Source organism: Haliotis cracherodii, unplaced genomic scaffold (assembly GCF_022045235.1).
Source record: "Haliotis cracherodii isolate W230 unplaced genomic scaffold, xgHalCrac1.p SCAF_1, whole genome shotgun sequence".
NCBI classification, from domain to species: Eukaryota; Metazoa; Mollusca; class Gastropoda; order Lepetellida; family Haliotidae; genus Haliotis; species Haliotis cracherodii.
Window position 1 is genome coordinate 67,366,993 of NW_027266264.1, and position 18,398 is coordinate 67,385,390.

The 18,398-nt window shown below is 40.0% G+C and overlaps 1 protein-coding gene across 1 annotated transcript; it reads left to right on the top strand.

Moving 5' to 3' along the window:
• On the top strand, positions 1 to 12,738 carry LOC139456946 (pro-epidermal growth factor-like). Its single transcript, XM_071238416.1, has 14 exons — positions 1 to 64; positions 4,320 to 4,547; positions 5,111 to 5,279; positions 5,835 to 5,962; positions 6,822 to 6,978; positions 7,176 to 7,282; positions 8,216 to 8,350; positions 9,049 to 9,183; positions 9,699 to 9,833; positions 10,121 to 10,255; positions 10,817 to 10,954; positions 11,903 to 11,947; positions 12,346 to 12,427; positions 12,528 to 12,738. The coding sequence occupies exons 1-14, from the start codon at positions 1 to 3 to the stop codon at positions 12,736 to 12,738; spliced, it is 1,869 nt and encodes a 622-aa protein (XP_071094517.1).
• The last annotated feature ends 5,660 nt before the right edge of the window (positions 12,739 to 18,398 follow it).

Genomic DNA, 18,398 nt, shown 5'->3' on the forward strand with positions numbered 1-18,398 from the left:
ATGGTTGGAAGATACCCTCTTTTGTGTGGATATATCTGTCTTCTTACTCCGGTGTACGCGAAAAGTAAGTTATATATCAACTGCACGCTACTCATATTAAACTATACATCAGGCGATAAATACTGAATGTTTCTTTGTAATTACACAACTTACACGGTGGACATTCTGGGTCAGTAGAGATCCCGTGTACCCCATGCTCGCTGTAAAAAGTGACCAACTTAGATCGTGATCAGGCTTTGTTATTTTGATCAATTCGTATCGGAGGCAACGATTTTCGCCCGTGATTTCAGTCACCGCCGTCGTATAGATCGAAAATGGCGTTAAACGATTTTCGTTCATTCACCAGTTAGCGAATCCTTTGACATGGATTTCTGTTTTCTCGACTTGGCGAATTCAAACGCCAAAAATGTCTGATTATTTACCCAACATAACCCAACATAACTTAGCATATGCCATGGTCCATCGCTAGACGTTAGTATCAGTATACATATGGCTGAGGAGAGCTTGCAGTGCTGCCATCACCAGTCTGTCCAACGCGAGGTTTCTCCTTTCTAATACACGCGGCAAAGAGGTACGAGGGACGTTCAATACGTTTTGCAACTTCGATATAAGACCAAGTCTCAGAATATCTTTTGCACTTTAATTTTTCAATGTAATCTCCATTCACCTCAATACACTTATTCCATTTGTCTTTCAAGGTTTAAATACCACTTTTATAGAAATCCGCAGATTGGCCCTCTAGCCACGCCTCTGTGGCAGGCTTTATGTCCTCGTCATCCTGGAAGCATCTTCCACGTAGAGTAGATTCCATTTGCCGGAACAGGAAATAGTCACTGGAGGCTAAGTCTGGGCTGTAGGGTGGGTGATTTAACTCTTCGAATCAACATTCACATATGGCGGCCTGTGCAAATCTCGACTTGTGAACCGGAGCCTTGTCATGCCACAGTAGAATGCCACGTGTTAACAATCCACGGCATTTCTGGCGAATAGATTTTTCGCTATTCTTTCATTACATTATCATGATACTGTCCATTGATTGTAGTTTTTGGTGGCATTTAATCAATCTGTAATATGCCTCTTGCATCCCAAAATACGGTGGCCATAACCTTGCCAGCCGATGGTTGAGTTCGAAACTTCCCCGGAGGCGGAGTATTGGGGTGCTTCCATTGCAAGTTTACAATTTAGTTTCTGGGTCTCAGTGGTGAATCCTATGTTTCATCACCTGTCAATTGACGAGAAAGAAATCCGGCTTCATCAGCAGTATAGAGATCCAGGAGGTCTCGACAATTTTCAGTACTCTGATGGCGATCTTGAGCTCTGAGGTTTCTAGGTACCCATCTTGCAGATACCTTGGACATACAAAGATGCTCAATGGTTCCAACAGTTCCAACTGATATTTGGAATTCCCTAGAAAGTTCAGATACTTTCACTCATCGGTCAGACAAAATGTTTCTTTCTACAGCAGCAATGGTTTCCGGTTGGGTGGCATCTGAAGGCCTGCCTGACCTTGGGTCATCGTCTGTGGACTCCCTACCCCTTTTAAACTGTAGAGGCAAACTGTGGAATAGTCAGGAGCATCCTTACCAATCACTTTACACATGCGATCATGGATTTCTTTTGCTTTGCATCCCTCCTTGGTAAGGAACTTTATTACAGCGCGTTGTTCATGTTTGAGAGAATCCATGATTGTGACCACCCATCACATATAACTTAATTTTGTGTCTGGAACTTGTTATGACACGTGTCAACCTGATGTTATGACTGGTGTCACACCTGCCAGAAGTTGACATTGTTTGTGTAAACACAAATGCCCAAGTTGCAAAACTTATTGAACGCCCATCGAACTAACAATCTGAGAATGGCGACTTGAAAGGCACCAAAGGAAAATCGAAGGATTTTAGGAGAGGTTACTTCACAAGTGAAAATGTGTGCAATATCCTGAAAGAGCCAGGCTTCATTCCTGATTTGAGGAAACCCGTCGCAGGTTTATCAGGAACGTTAGTTTTCACATTTCTTTGCAAGTGTAGAGCTAGATTGGAGGAATATTAGTCTTTCCTGCAATGTTTTCGCTTTTTTTTCATAATAATTGCATCCAAGGTGAAATCAATGTATTTGAAAGTTGAAATTATCCCTTTGAAAATCTGTATAAAAGATGGAAAACACAAAGGCAAGCGGAAATGGTGGACAGCATTCAGTGCAAATAAAAATGTTTGGCTATTAAACGTAAATAAAATGATTTTGACTTTATACCATCTGCCATTTCATAGAACAATTTCTTTTCCTGTAAATGTACATTTTAGAACTCCCTTTTCGTTTTGTTTCATATACTCTTCAAAAAAAGAAACGCAATACAGATATATTTGGCCATAAAAGCAAAATTACCGAACCAAGAGGTGCAACATGAAGAGGTTTAATGTGTTATAGTGTCAGTGACAATATTCCAGGATCAAAATGATCACAATAAGGACATGCAAACCATTAGTCGGGAAACACGTACGATTAGGAAAAACGCACCCAGTGCATTAACAAAAGGTCCATGGAGCTGCACGCACTGCACGTACAGCAGCACTATGAACGGTATTAAACTGCAGGTTTTTTATTTCCTGGCATCTGCGTCAATCGAACAGTGACAGTTCAACAACATGCCAAGATTAACAGAAGTGCAAAGAAACAACGATAAAGGCCGCTTGCAGGCAGGGGAATCCGATCAGCTGTAGCCAGCGTTTTCAATGTAGCGCCCAGCACCATCACAAGGCTATGGGATCGGATTCAACAGCATGGGTCAACACGTGATCGGTCAAGGTCGGGACGACCAAGAGTAACCACCCCCGCCCAAGATCGCTACATCCGACTGCGCCCCATACGTGAAAGGACGACCACAGCCATCTCAACCGCATCCCAAATACCCGGACTGAGCAGAATCTCCGACCAGACCGTACGAAACCGTTTAAGCAGCAGGTCTACGAGCAAGACGTCCTGTTAAACGCGTCATATAGAGTCGACAACATCGTCAGCAACGACTGCATTGGTGTCATCAACACAGGGTATGGCCTCAACTGCGACGGAAAGATGTCTGGTTCAGTTACAAATCAAGATCTCTCCCCCGCCGAGGGGATTGAAGAGCACGGGTCTACAGACGTGGGGGAGAACGTTATGTAGGAAACTACGTACAGGAAGTGGACAGGTTTTGTGGGGGTAACGTCATGATGTGGTCGATTATATCTCTTCATGGCAGCACAGGTTTGGTCTATATCCAGGGCAATCTTATGGCTCAACGATACATCAACGAAATTCTCCTCCCATACGTCCTCCCAATTGCAGCCAACGGCAACGGTGTATTCCAGCAGGACAACGCTCGACCACATACTGCTCGGATCACAAGAGCCTGTCTACACCACAACAACGTTGATGTTCTCCCCTGGCCCTGCAGATCCACGGATTTGAACCCGATAGAGCACCTGTGGGAGGAATTGGATAGACGTTGCAGCTGTTGACTTTTGCGTTGCAGGGCGAGAGGGCTACCAGTCCCCAGGAAGCGATTCGCATACTCGTCTCTTCCATGGGCAGGAGATGTCAGGCCGCTATCGATTCCAACGGAGGATATACGCTTTATTGATGGTAGCTGACCTTCACCTTGGACTTTTCCTATGTATCGATGACTAAGCAATCACCAAGTGTTCTCTCCACAACATTTTGTTCTCAATACCTTGTACGGTTCGTTGTATAAATGTATTTTCCTACCTCACACACTACCTCTGGCTTTGCGTTTCTTTTTTAAGAGTATGCACATGCACGATCGAGCGACGAAAACGGAAGGCTCATAATTGCAAGAAAAACACGTATCTTATAACCAACCTTACCTCACGTATGCTCTTCAGTTGAACATGATTGAACACTTTTTTTAATTGATTTATTAAATACTTCAGTGTGAAAGATTTAGTTTTCTGAAGTTTAGAAAACTGATATTTTCATTGCAGTGAACATAACACTTGATATTTCACTGCAGTGAACATAACACTTTGATGGAACTTTTGTCTTACAAGAGTTACCTCCCTACCAATTATCTCCCTTTTTGTAAGTGTCTATTTACGTTAGTTCCGCACTGATACGGCAAGATAATGACAAATGGTCATTAATGGAGTTAATATGCTGGGTGCTGGGTGCTGGGTGCTGGGTGACCAATTCTACCGGTGATAACAAATATGGATATGTAAACGGTATAATATTACTTTCAAATATGAAATTGCCATAGGATGAATTCGGTGATAATATCATCAACCCTTTTTTGTATAAGAAAATTATTCAATGTTTTGTTACAGTCGACAAGCCAACATTAACTATACTGTTCAGTGGAGGAAATGGAATTTTCAAGATTTCTATGAATCCAGCAGGTGTATCAGTACATGTACTTAAAGGGACAGTTCCTGTATCTATTGACTATGACCCCATTGAGCAGAAACTGTATTGGACAAATGCTGCTCCTGAGAAGATCAAAGCAAAAGACATGAAAGAGGACACCGAGGAACTCATCATGTCCTTCAATGCAAGTATGTCACATTAATGTAATTTATGCGTGTAGTACAAAGTACAAATGAACGCTTTAAATGTTTATTCCTATAAAACTGACTTTATCCATACATAACTACATAACAATAAATTAAGAAGTTCATTTTTTACAAGACTTTTCAGGAAATGAAAGTATCATATTGATTTCACAGAATGGAAATTGGGTACTTTTGTAATGCCATAGGTATTTAATAAATTAGAAAAAAAACCAAAAACTTTTCTAACATATTTTGTTCTACAACTTTTTGTTCTACAATTTACTTAGTGTTTAATTTAAGGGACTAGTACGGATACGATACGAAATATTCAGGAATACCAACTTAAGTAACTTATAGTCACAGGGTATCAAAATCTACCTATTGTTTTAGCATTTACGTTGGCTGCCAATACTAGCCACTGGACACATGAAATATCCAAGTTTTGTATGCTTTGTGATTACACAATAGACAACATCACAATCAATATGCTCTATATCTTTCTCACTTTTTACATATTGACATGGTGTCTTCATGGGACAATGACTTGCATTTACATCCTGTTACAGGTGCTGATTTATATGGAATAGCTGTTGATTCTATCGCCAGGAAGATATTTTACACAGACCGGGGAAATAAGGTCATTGCTGCCCTCAACATAAATGAGACCAATTGTGTGAATGTCATAAACAATGGGCTTGACCAACCCAGAGCCATTGTTCTGCACAAGGAAAACAGGTGTGCAATTTTGACGTTAACCATTTGAATGTTTGCATTCTTACAGGCATATAGCGTGCAAGAACAAAGATTTTAAATAACTCAATAATCCACAATTATTTGGCGAGGCGAAATTGGGTTTAACGTCGCGTCCAAGATTATTGCACTTATATAGCGACGTGCATGCACGTGTATGTGTGTGGCTGCTTTTTACTAGTCTGGACTGATGCAGATTTATAGTGCTAGCTCACTGAGATACCATGCCGCAGTTTAACATGAATACCCCATTCAGACACAGTATACTGACTCCGAGCCGACCAGTCCTTGTTTTAGCCCCTTAATGCCGAGCGCCAGACAGGGTAACAACAAGTACAATCTTTTAACGTCTTTTTGTATGACGCGGGCGGGGATCGAACCCCGGACCTACCGCTCTCCGGGCGGACGCTCTACCACAAGACCACGTAGGCGGTCCACAATTATTTGGACCAACATAGCTCGTAATAGGGTATGTAATCTTTTATGAACTACTGTGAAAACACAATTATTCGAAGGTTTCACAGCTTACATTGTTTTCAGGAAGATGTACTGGACGGACCGGGGAGCCACACCCTACATAGCATCAGCTGATTATGACGGTGCAAACATCAGGAAGATCGTCACTACAGGTCTTGGATGGCCGGACGGGCTGACAATTGACAAAAAGAGTGAGATTATTCGACCAATCATGGGTTACGTTAATGCACAGAGTCATCGCCATTATTATTCTAAAGCTTTAAAATCCTTAAAACTTCGGAGTCGTCTCATGACTTTGGAGGAGGGTGGGAGAGGTAGCACGGTTAAAGTGTTTACATGTTTGTCACGCAACCACCGGGTTTCGATTCTCCAAAACATTTCATGTGTGAATCCCATTCTATGTTATCTTGCTAAAATCGCACGGACACAGTTTTCGGACGGACGTTAGGGTTTGAAAAATTCATAAAAAAATGGAAAATTAATGAAAACATTTATTTTCTTTTGCTTACACCCGTCCATATGACACAGATTATATGTACTATGTTTGAGATGAATCCACTGAATAGTTTAAGAGAAATCGCGTGGACAAAATAACAAAAAGGGAAAATTAATAAAAACAATTTCTTTCTTTTGACTGCACTCCTCCATATGACACAGATTATATGTACTAAATTTGAGATGAATCCATTGAATAGTTTAAGAGAAATCGCGCGGACAAAGTTTTCGGGCGGACGGACGGACGGAACCTTGGTATAACTATATACCCCGACCTTTTAGGTCGTGGGTATAATAAAACATCAGCGCTATAGAATAATCAAACTAGATTATCCGCCGACACAGATTCCAATTGGCGTAAAACGTAAAATAGGGGTAAAAGTTAGATGACTGGATCACTGAAAATCGATTACGACACCAGGTCTTCGCGAGAAAACTATACCAGCGAATAATGACAGCTACCATGCATATTAATTAACAAGATAAAATAATCCAAATTTACATTATTAAGTTACCTACAATTTATTTTGTTTCTGTCATCCTGTACACCTGAAGAAGGAATCCTCTTTTGGTGCGACGCCAAGACATACAGAGTAGAATCAGTGTCGGTAGATGGTTCACAGAGAAAACGTCTCCTGTATCAGCCAGGATATCAGTACCTTAGTATTTTCTACCATGAGGGAGTTCTCTACTTCACGGCCAGGAACAGAAGGTAATTTTTTTCATATTTTTAAATGTCTCAGGTTCTGCTGAATGTTATAATAATTCATTCCGCGGTCAACAATACTACAGCTGCATCACTGCGTCCTTTAAACATATCCAAGTGAGTCTTTTCATATATGAATAAATGAAACCAGAGAAACGTCAATGAAGACTTCCATCATTAACAGACTGTGGTCATTTTTTCAGCGGAATAATCTTCATGCCGTCTACTGGAGGTAACCGAGGGGAATTTGGAACCGGAATTATCACGAATGTTATCGACGTCCGTGTTTTCTCAAACAGGAACTATTTCGGTAATATCTGAACGCTGGTGCAATCGTATTTGTATTTATTGGGATCTGTTCTGTTGTTTCGAATTGAAGGAGAATCTCATTAGTCCTATGAAAGGTTGATGTGAACAGATAGACAATTACATTGATTTATTTTGTTGTCTCTGACTCGTAATATTTGTGTCAAACAAAAATAGCCCAAATCTACAGAAAAACCTTACTAAACCGGACGGTTCCCGTTCCATCCAGTCACCAATTCGGAAATTATCGAATCGTGAGTAGGAAGTAATGTAACATTTATTAGATATTTCGTTCTGGAAATGAAGTTTCACTGTAATTGTAAAGATGATCAATTGGTAAAACGTTATTAAATGTATGGTCTTTGTTTCACTGCGCATGTTATTTTAACTATATTTCTGTTTACAAACGCCGTGAGTTGAAAACACGTCATATACACATGTACTTTGAACACTACAGATCCTTCTGTTGTCTTCAAAGAATGAATGAGTTGCTTTCACCGCCGTTTTTAACATATTTATTAATATCACGTTTTTTCAGCTTATTGTGGGCAGAAAACCCAAACTTACGTATGAATACCTAATCCTGGTACGAGGTGAGGTGTTGTTTGGGATTTGTATCGAGATTAGATACTTTTCAGCTTCAGCTGCAAAACCAGATATTTGCGTATTTAAAACTATGAGCCTGAATCATTTTTTCGGAAAATCACATTGCAATTTTTTTAAGGATGTGAAGCATAAGTATTATGTTTTTCAAGAATTTTCAGGGACAATTTATGTTTTTTCGATAAAACTCCAGTCCTCCCCCTAAGAATATGAAATGGTCCATCCCTAATTAAAGGGTAACACTGGCATAAAGCTGGAATATTGCTGACTGAGGGGTTAAAACAAAATTAAAGTTCTTTTTGCAAAATAATTACTGATACTACGAATGTTGTAGCGTGTCCTGTGGGTCGATATGGGGAAGACTGTAGACCATGCGGGAACTGTAAAGGAGGATCCGTCTGTGAGAAGACCACTGGACTATGCATGGCCACATGTAGCCATGGTTACCATGGAGGCTACTGCAGAGAAGGTAAGATACAACGGAAAAGGTCTCTACAAGTACCTTTAAAAACAGAAGCTCATCACGTTAATCATCCACATTGGAATTTGGCTTCTCAATTATCTATGATGATGATTGAGAATAATCCAATACGTCTGTATATCGATTTTTCGGCCAAAGTTATTCAGTATACATTGTTAGGTTTGTGTAGTAACGAAAGTTGACATAATGCTAAAGAAATGAAAATAAAAGTCTCAAGGACCCTGTGGATATACCTCGTGTATGTCATTAGAACTAAAATGAGAATCGGGCAATCGTGCTCATTGAATTATCTGATTGCATCATGTCTCTGGCACGGCCATGTCAACCAAAGGGTTCCAAAAGCGGGCAATGCAATTCATTGTCCAACTGATTGGAATATGTGACCCCCATACTGTAATGTAAGTCATACCTTTAGTCATACGCACCACAGATAATTGGTTTATATTGTCAAATATTAACGAACGGTCACCTTTTTGTGGTAAGTCACTTTTGTTCAAAATAATCCTTGGACTGACTCATAATTTAAACAAAGGTGGGTTCAAGTTTCCTTAATGCCACGAACATGTATTCTCTATATCTACCTGAAACAAAACGCGTGGGCCTTGTCTGATTGCCTTTCGCCCTGTTGCGCATGTTTGATAACAGTAATCCAACTGCCTTCCTAATTGCATCCCTGATTTTATCAGCATGCACTTCCGGCACTCATGGAGAGAACTGTGAGTCCGAGTGTGGGAACTGTGCTGGAGTGGCCTGTGACCCTATCAGTGGAAGCTGCCCACAAGGATGTGAAGGTGGTTGGCATGGAATTGATTGTAAAACAGGTGCGGTGTGTTTGGTTTCCATACAGAATGTTAAAGAATGAAAGTTTTTTTTTATGATTGTGACATATATATTTTTCTTTCTCATTTTTTAAATAAATGTCATTTCCAGACAAGACAGTTCTTTTTAAGCAATGCATGTCCGGATTTAATTTCTTTATTCATAAAAAGCGTCAAGCTTCGGAACTCATATAATTTGATGTGTCTGGTTTCCACAGAGAATGTTAACAGCAATCCCTGTGTCGGCATTTCATTTGTTTTTATTTCTGAAAACACTCAAGCTTCGGAACACATACAATTTGTAGGTAAATAAGAAAATGCATTTTGAAACAAGTGGTATATGATTGATAAGAAATATCCAACCTGGCAATGCTTTTATGTCAGAAGTATTAATTGGCATTAATTTATTAAGTGTATCTTTTCCTGATCAGAAATTGTAACTATTTCACAAGAAAACGTGGTACGGGAGGTAACTCTCTAGGGTACAACTTTCAACTCTTACCAACATTTTGCCAAAGGTTGTCCCGCGAACAAATATGGAACTGGATGTACCGCTTGTGGTCTGTGTGCTGGGGACGAAGACTGTGACAAGACATCAGGAGCCTGTCCTGCTGGATGTCGGGCTGGATGGACTGGAAACAAATGTGACCGTCGTGAGTAACATGCAACTGCAACCAGTAGTTACTAGTATATCATAGTAACAAGGTCACTAAATCCAGAATTCCCAGTCAGAACCCCATTCTGGGAAAGTCACTCACACAATGAATTACTTGATGATATCATATATCTATTTATAGTTTATGATATGTTTGTATTGTGTTCATTTAAGGAATACCCAGGAAAGGTGCAGTGCACAAACTACATGTTAGAAAGTCTTTGCGACATTCATATTATGATCGATCACCGGAAACTGTTTATTATGCATACTTTGTCGATTCAGCATGTCTCCCAAATACGTATGGCGCCTCTTGTGAACCATGCGGTCAGTGTGCTGGTGGTGTTCCTTGTGACAAGATCTCGGGGCTCTGCTCAGCTGGATGCCAAGAAGGCTGGAGTGGGTCTCTGTGTAAAACACGTCAGTGAAATTAATATTTGATTGATCTGGAGAAATTTGGGCAGAAATAATCATTTTAATGAAAATGGCAGATATACTTTACAAATGACCTTAACTGTAATCTTGACCTCATACTTAGGTCAATCACGACCTTTTCTGATCTCGGACCCGCGTAAGCATGTACAAGGCTGGAGCGGATGTCTGTGTAAATACAACTTGTCAGTGCAAGAGAATAACCAGTCTAGATTGTACGCCGAAACAGATTCCATTTGGCATAAGGGACAAAATACGTAGCTATGAAAATTATATGAACGTAAACACGTCAGAGAAATGGATATTTAGGCGATCAATGTTTCACACTTTCGTCAAAATCTTCAAAATGAAAAAAAATAGATCTATGTCATTACAAATTCGATTCACCGATTTTCTACATTTTCATAATGTAACATGCATTTATAAACACTTTTGACACTTGGGAATAAACATTTGAAACAAATCAAATTGTAGAAAGTAAAGGATAGAACTTATTGAAAATGTATTTGTTGTGTATGTTATTGACAAATGCCTTTTTTAAATTTCTAGCTTGTATTCCTGGCACACACGGCGCAGGATGTCTATCACTTTGCTCCCACTGCAAAACAGGAAGTGTGTGTCATCAGGTGACTGGTCAATGCCCGGAAGGTTGTCAACAGGGATGGAGAGGCGCTAAATGTGACGAAAGTACGTTCACTCAAAACAGTCATTGGTGTTAATGAGTTAAGGTAAAATAGAAGACGACTATGGAACCCGTTAATCCACACGCTTCTGTTTTGTTCCAGAAGAATAAATGTAAAATGTAAAAGAATCCCCATGATCGGAATGCTTCTGCATGTTTTCTTTAGTGATAACACATTTTTACTTTGCAAATAAAATTGTAGAATAAAATATTCCATAATTTCTGAAGCATCACAAATTATCCCGTTAATCCGTACTTTGTCTGCAAGTTACTCTGGGTGGAAAGCAATGATTTCTGAAAAGATTATGCAGCTAAATGATTAGAACTTGACCGCCGCCGCTTCCGCAGTTTGCTTTTTAAACAATCTGGACTTTGACAACCGAAGAAAGGAATATTAGGCCTTTATAGCCCTTTAAAAAACACTGGCAACTCGTGTCAATGTAATACGGAAGGTCATGCCCTTGAAAAAATAAGTTACCAAAACAACTCGAATAATAAACAAGTGAAGTCAGTGAAACTTCGTACCTGTTGTTTTTTAACCCTCGCATGATTCCAGGTCAGAATTGGTCCAAAGATCTGATTCTTTTCGTACGAGTGAATGCTATTTGAAACATTGCTAACTGCAGCGTAAAACAATGAACAAACAAACAGTTGCCACCAAATGCATCTTTGTCAGAGGAAATCGAATTCCTGTGATAAATGATATTTATTCAATCAGTTTATTTGTTTACTTGTTTCAAGGTTTAAAAGGTTTATAATCCGCAATTAAGTTTTTGTGTGATCTTGCCCTTTACGGTAATACCGAATGAAGTTCTTACAAGTTCTTTCATGGATGGGAGCGCCATGAAACAACTGGACTACTGTTCAAAGTGGCGTTGACCCCAACTTACTCACTCACTCATCAATAAGAATTTAGGATGCATAAATGTCCTCCTTTACTCTTGATATTCCAGGTGTTGGTGAAACCGGGGCTGAGACAAACAACACATCTCTTCTAAGTAAGAGCACCTGTTGTATATGACCAAATCTATTCACATCACCCGAATTTATGCAACCTTTAAATGTAATCAATCGTCAACAAAAAGATGTTTTCTGGTTGGAAATAGATATTCGGGTTGTGAGCGGTCTGAAGTCAATGATTGAGTAAAAATGTCGCAACGACAATATTTATAAATATTGGAAGCTATGAGAAAGAAAACAGTTAATATATAAACGAACTGTATAGACAGGGGTAGCTTATGATTTCTATAAGCACTAATTTTTAAAAATATTTTCATTCGAAATTAAAATACATACTTACCAATGAGTAATGTGTATCTCATTACAAGTCAAATTGTGCAGGTTGGTGATATCGATCCCTTGAGATGTATTTATCAAAACAACACCAATATTTCAGTTGGCGTTAATGGAGCGTCAGCAGGGGGTGTTGTCCTGATTGTCATCATCGCCATAATTGTTGCAGTAGCCGTACTTGCCAGGTAATGCCTTGTGATCTTCTCGTCGTATGTTCTTGTACAACACATGTTTTAGTTTACCATGCAATACCACTGAATGTCTTTAATTCACGTGTTTTGACAGACGAAAGCAACGTTCGCGCCCAAATGTCTTCCGCGCGGCCACAGACCAGTGCCCTGCCTACCTAAGCACTATTGAACAAGCCCCTGCTCCAAAGTTCGATGCTTATCCTGCCCCGACGTTTGAGCGTATTCCAATGCAGCACATGAGTAACATCACTCCACAGTCAACTGAGGAGTACGATGATCATTTGTACGAATCTCCAGTGTTTTAAGTTTTAAGTTGCCTCGTACCACAGAGACCATGCATAACATTTGCTTACTCTTTAGATAATGTTACGTTTTATACATGTAAAGGTGTAGGATTTGTCTGTTATGAACACTTTAACTGCGTGAAGAGAGTGACTGTTGTGTTATGCTACAAGCAGCAATATTCCACTATATCACGTCACCCTGTAAATAATGGAGTTTCACTGGTCCAACGGGTGGTTGATAGCATGAACAACGACCTAAGCCGACGGGGTACAAAGACACAAAATCAGCCAGGTCACACTTTGCAGGACACATATGGTGTCCTGGGAACAGGTTTTCCTACTAACGTATACCACGGGGTGATAGATGATGATTTTAGGATCCTTTTTTTATTACATTGATGAAAGTTCTTGTTCATTTCCTAATCTTCTCAAAGGCTTGATGAAACCTCTACACGGACTGATGAGCGTTCAAATCTCCGTAGTAGAACAAGCATTGTGAATTCTAATGAAAATATTAGAAACAGTGCAGACATTCAAATAATGAGGGCATATTCAGAGGTATTGGAATGGTTGCCTCTGTGCACAGGTTAATTAAGATCTTCACATTACTGTGCTAGATTGGGCTGAGTACAGATACCAAGTCAAAGGAGGTTTTCTGATTTGACATACATGTAGTTCACTTTTATAGAGAAATCGTTATTTTTTCCCGTTTATTGGGATCCGTCAGTTGGGTTTATAAATTATGTAGCTATTCATCAAGGACATATTCTGCCATAGGTTTCTTTATTGATGTGAACCGTTCTTTACGTTATCGTGGATTTTCTGGCAAATCTGCATTGTGCGCAATGTTCATGAGAAATAGGGTACTCAGACTTATTTTGTTAAAATTTAACATGAATGTGCTCCGCCCAACGTTTGGCACCAAGGTAGTAGCCATAACAAGTCCGAATCCCGTCATGGGATTCGAACCACGGACCTTCTGAGGCTAACCCCGTCAGCAAGTTGGCAAGGTATCTGCGGGATGACTCCACGCCCTGCCAGACAGTAAAGACGTTCATAAGTATAATGAACACTCAAGATATACAAACAATACATGATCCATGTTAAAACCCTGCAGAAATGAGAAATATGTTCATACCACTTAATATGCTGAATTCTCAAGAATACTACAAGTGATGTGTGTCTGTGCTATACCAAGATAATTACTAATTACACCCTTTCCTCCTAACATCTATACATTGTTGCGCTTATAAAGGTAACTTGTGTATGTCTGTATATTGGGCCAGTGCTTAATACTGAATAAATAGTCCGTCTGTGTGCCTGATTCATTTGTGTTCCAGTAGCAAGAGTGGGTACTAGCATGACGTAAATGGACTTCAGTCTCCCTAAATGTGCAGGTGAAAAATTGCGAAATTGTAACGTGAGTGAATGTATTGAACGTCGCATCAATATACTCGTTATATCATGGCTGCCTGTGAAACACCGAGTCTGGTCCAGGCTAACCGGTGACAAGATTGGGCAAGTGGCAGAGTCCGACAACTGCCTGGACACCTGTTTAGGCATAAGCTGGGCGGAGTTATTATAAGACCTTCAGGTGGCAGCAGTATGATGAGTCTTGGCATCCACAAGTGGAATTTACTTCGTGAGCGGTCAACTCCACGTTCTGCAACACTTTCTTATAATTGAACAATCTACAGGAATATGTGAATTGTTGGTAGTTCCTGAAATTTGAAATATTGTGGCACATTTTGGGAAACTGAATTTTGTCTGAGAACGTAACTTAAAGTTAAGGCATCAATTCCCATTTTTTCAAATTTTATAAACATGAAGCACAGTGTATTTATGAAGACCAACAGGTCTTAACCACTCACAAAGTGTATCACCGACCGATTTCTGTTCCTGAAACATGACATGACAGATGACTTAGCGCTAAGGACAGACAGAAGTCACCCTGGAATTATAACCATATCCAACCTTCAAGTGGCTTTTGCACTTTTAAAAAGGTCAAGGATTTAAAGTTTGAAACTTTCAGGATACGTCGTCTTGTAATGCTTAGCATATAGCCAGACCTATATGTTGCCTGTACATGTACTTCATTACTGTTATTGTGTAACTTATTATTCACCATTGACATCATAATCTTTCAATTTAATGATCTATATAATGTTCAGATTGCAACGCAAGTTCGCTGCTGGATATAAGCGAAAACACTAAACTGCCCATAAATCTAGTCTAAATGACTTGTACTTACAAAAAAGTTATTTCCACTGGCTTCTCATTTGATGATCCCAGAAGCTCGAGAATATGACTTCCCGTTGCTGATTCTTGAAGACGCCCTGAAATAATTAACTTACCACTTCATCAATATTTCACGGATACTTGTTTACCTTTGTAACCTTCATGATTCGTTCCAATGTGCCATAGTTCTGAATTGTATTATAAATAAGTTGCAAAAACTTTTTTTCCTTCAGTTTTAGTCGACCTTTCATATAACGAAAAGGAAACGTCATATTGTTAAAATCGAAATCGAAAATGTCTTACACATGAAATTGGCACACACTGCTTAAATTAAACAGAATACGGACAACAGTACACGATGACATGGAAGAAAGGGGAAACAAGAGAGGAATAGAGTGGCGGGAGGAATAGGGAAAGACACACGTTTAGAGTTAGTTACTTCACTTCTGTTATAGACACGGATATCTCGTGATTAGTCATAACTTGTTTTAAGATACATTTAACTAAGGTTAAGATGTAATCAACGGGACAAATAAATTAAGTTCATTATGACCTTAGTTTGTTATAAGCACATTTAAAACATATATACAGCAATTGGACGGGATCCAAAAAACACTTCGTTATATCCGTCAGTATGTTATAACTTCTTTTCTATTCTGTACATTTAGCGACAGTTTGTAAACATGGATAATCTCTGTTATAACACATGGCATCATGGCGTTGTCGGATTGTACTAGATAAGAAGCATTATTACGTTAATAGTTAATAACACAGTTAATAATGCATAACACAGCTCAGTGTTTTCTAGTCGAGTGTAAACAGCCTTGGGTGAGGTCCACGATATATCCAAGGAGACGTCATCGGTTACCCTAACGTCAAAATGACATGACATCACTTATCTCTCTGTCACTGCAGACCGCCTCCGTAGTCTAGTGGTAGGACCTTCGCCCGGAGACCGGAAGGTCTGGGGTTCGATCCCCAGCCGCCTCATACCCAAAAAACGTTAAAAAAGGGTACTTGTTTTTACCCTACCTAGCGCTCAGCATCAAGGGGCAAAAACAAGGACTGGTCGGCTCGGAGTCAGAATACAGTGTCTGAGTGGGGTATTCATGTTAAACTGCGGCATGGTATCTCAGTGGGCTTGCACTATAAACTCGGTATTAGTCCGGATACTAGCAGCCACACAAGTGCATGCACGTCACTCTATAAGTGCAAAAATCCTGGATACGTCCAGATACTTTGACAGCATGAGTTCATTCATGAGCATATCAGTGATACTAACAAGGTTGAAGTCTCAAACTTTCAGCAACTCGAATCCGAATGCACTCTGGGCAATAAGTAGAGCGACGACGCTGTCGCGAACCATGGCTGCAGCCCAACAGGTGTTGGTTATCAGAGAATAAACTGATTTTGTTTGGGAACAAGAATAATGTACATGTACAATACCATATGTATTTTATCATGATAAGGGTTTGCCTATGGTCAAGGACATGTCTCTAAGGTCGTAGCTACGTTGTTTTATACAACAGGTGTTACAAATTGACAGACACGGGAAGGTCGCATCTTCAAAATTATATGAAGGTGCATGTAAATCCATGTTTGAAATGGGCACATATACTGTGCAAAAAAGAAAAGCAAAAGTAATAAATCGTAAACAGCCGACAGAGTGTTGCTGATATCCATACAAAATTGTGAACACACAATGCCATTTAGAAAGTATGTCAAATGTCACAAATGATCTATTTGGATTAATACGTTCTTAGTAAAGTACAGATTCTAGTACTTTTTTGTGTTGAGTACCATCAGGGATTCGAACCCACACTGCCAGAGTGAGGCACCTAATCGCCAGCACACAAAGTTAACACACGCCAGCGATTTAATTCACTCAGCCGACGAGGCTTCAACAATAAATGAAAGTACGGCAACTGGTAGTCTAGCACACATACTTTGTGTACCCCTCTGACACGTGTACATTGGCGCGGCTCCCATGGCCGAAAGCTATGAACACACAATGGAATTTAGAAAGTGGTCAAATGTCCTAAATATTCTATTTTGGATAACACTTTCTAAGTAAAGTAGAGATTCTAGTCCTTTTGGGGTTGAGTCCCAACCCACTAACCCAACGAAAGTCCGACAATTGGTAGTCTAGATCACGTTCATTTATGTGGAAGTCTCGGTGGCTGAATGGGTTAGACTGAAGTCCAACGCAACAACGCCATCGGCCGACTACAAACATGAGAATCATCTTCAGCTGAAGCCAGGTCTTTTTCACGTAGCACCAATTACCATTACAAGACTGTGGAACCGTTATCTGATACACGGGACAACACGTGACCTTCCCAGAACTGGTCGACCACGTGTCACGACAAGAGCACAGGACAGATGTATACGGCTTCATCTCTTATGTGAAAGAACAACAACGACCATATCTTCAACTGCGGCATCCCAGGATTACGTAGGATATCAGCCAGACAGTAAGGAACCGTATACGCGCTGAAGGTATTCGCGCATGACGACCAGTTCGAGGTGTCATTTTGACGGACCTTTATCGTCGGCTGCGACCTCAATGGTGTTAAGGTAACAGAGTATGGCCACAACTGATATGGAGGCAAGTTTGGTTTAGTCACGTGTTATGCTTCGCCGTGCGGATGGTAGACGTCGTGTTTACAGGCGTCGCGGGGAACGTAATGCACGAAACTGCATACAGGAAGTGGACAGATTTGGTGGTGAAAGTGTAATGATGTGGGCAGCCATCTCCTACACTGGTAGAACAGACTTAGTGAAGCGAACGTCAATTTTACACAACGCCCGACCTTACACGGCAAAGACTGACAGTCTTTCCAGGAATCACAACATCATTTATGAGATGCACCGGATCAACGACTTTGGGCATGCCAGCAACAACCACAGAACAGTGGGTACAACCACTGCAGGCAGAGTGAGTGAACATTTCCCGGGCCAAAATTCGAGATCTGATTGCTTTATGAGCGTACACAACCCTTAGGAAATCTGGGAGCACATTCATTGTAAAAATGATACTTATAAGTGTTAAGGTGACAATCCGAATGAATATCAAAAGATCAAACATTTCAGTATTATTAAAACTACTCATGTTACAAACTAAAACACTCAATTGTCAGATTTGTTGCCATCATAAGTGCTTCCAGATATAAATGTATCAATGACTGACACGTCGCAAAGTATGATTTCTGTAAAACATAAACATGAATCATAAAGAATACGCACATGAATGTTTAAATCCCAATAATTTAACAAAAAAATAACACAAATTGATAGCACTGCGCGTAAATGAAACAGAAAAATAATAGTGCAGTTTTTAAAATCCAACGTTTGCAGTGACTGGCTCGCCATAAGGAGTGTCATTCTAAATAAGGGTCAAATGATAATAACAAATGATTCCCCTCCCTGTAAGGATCCTATGA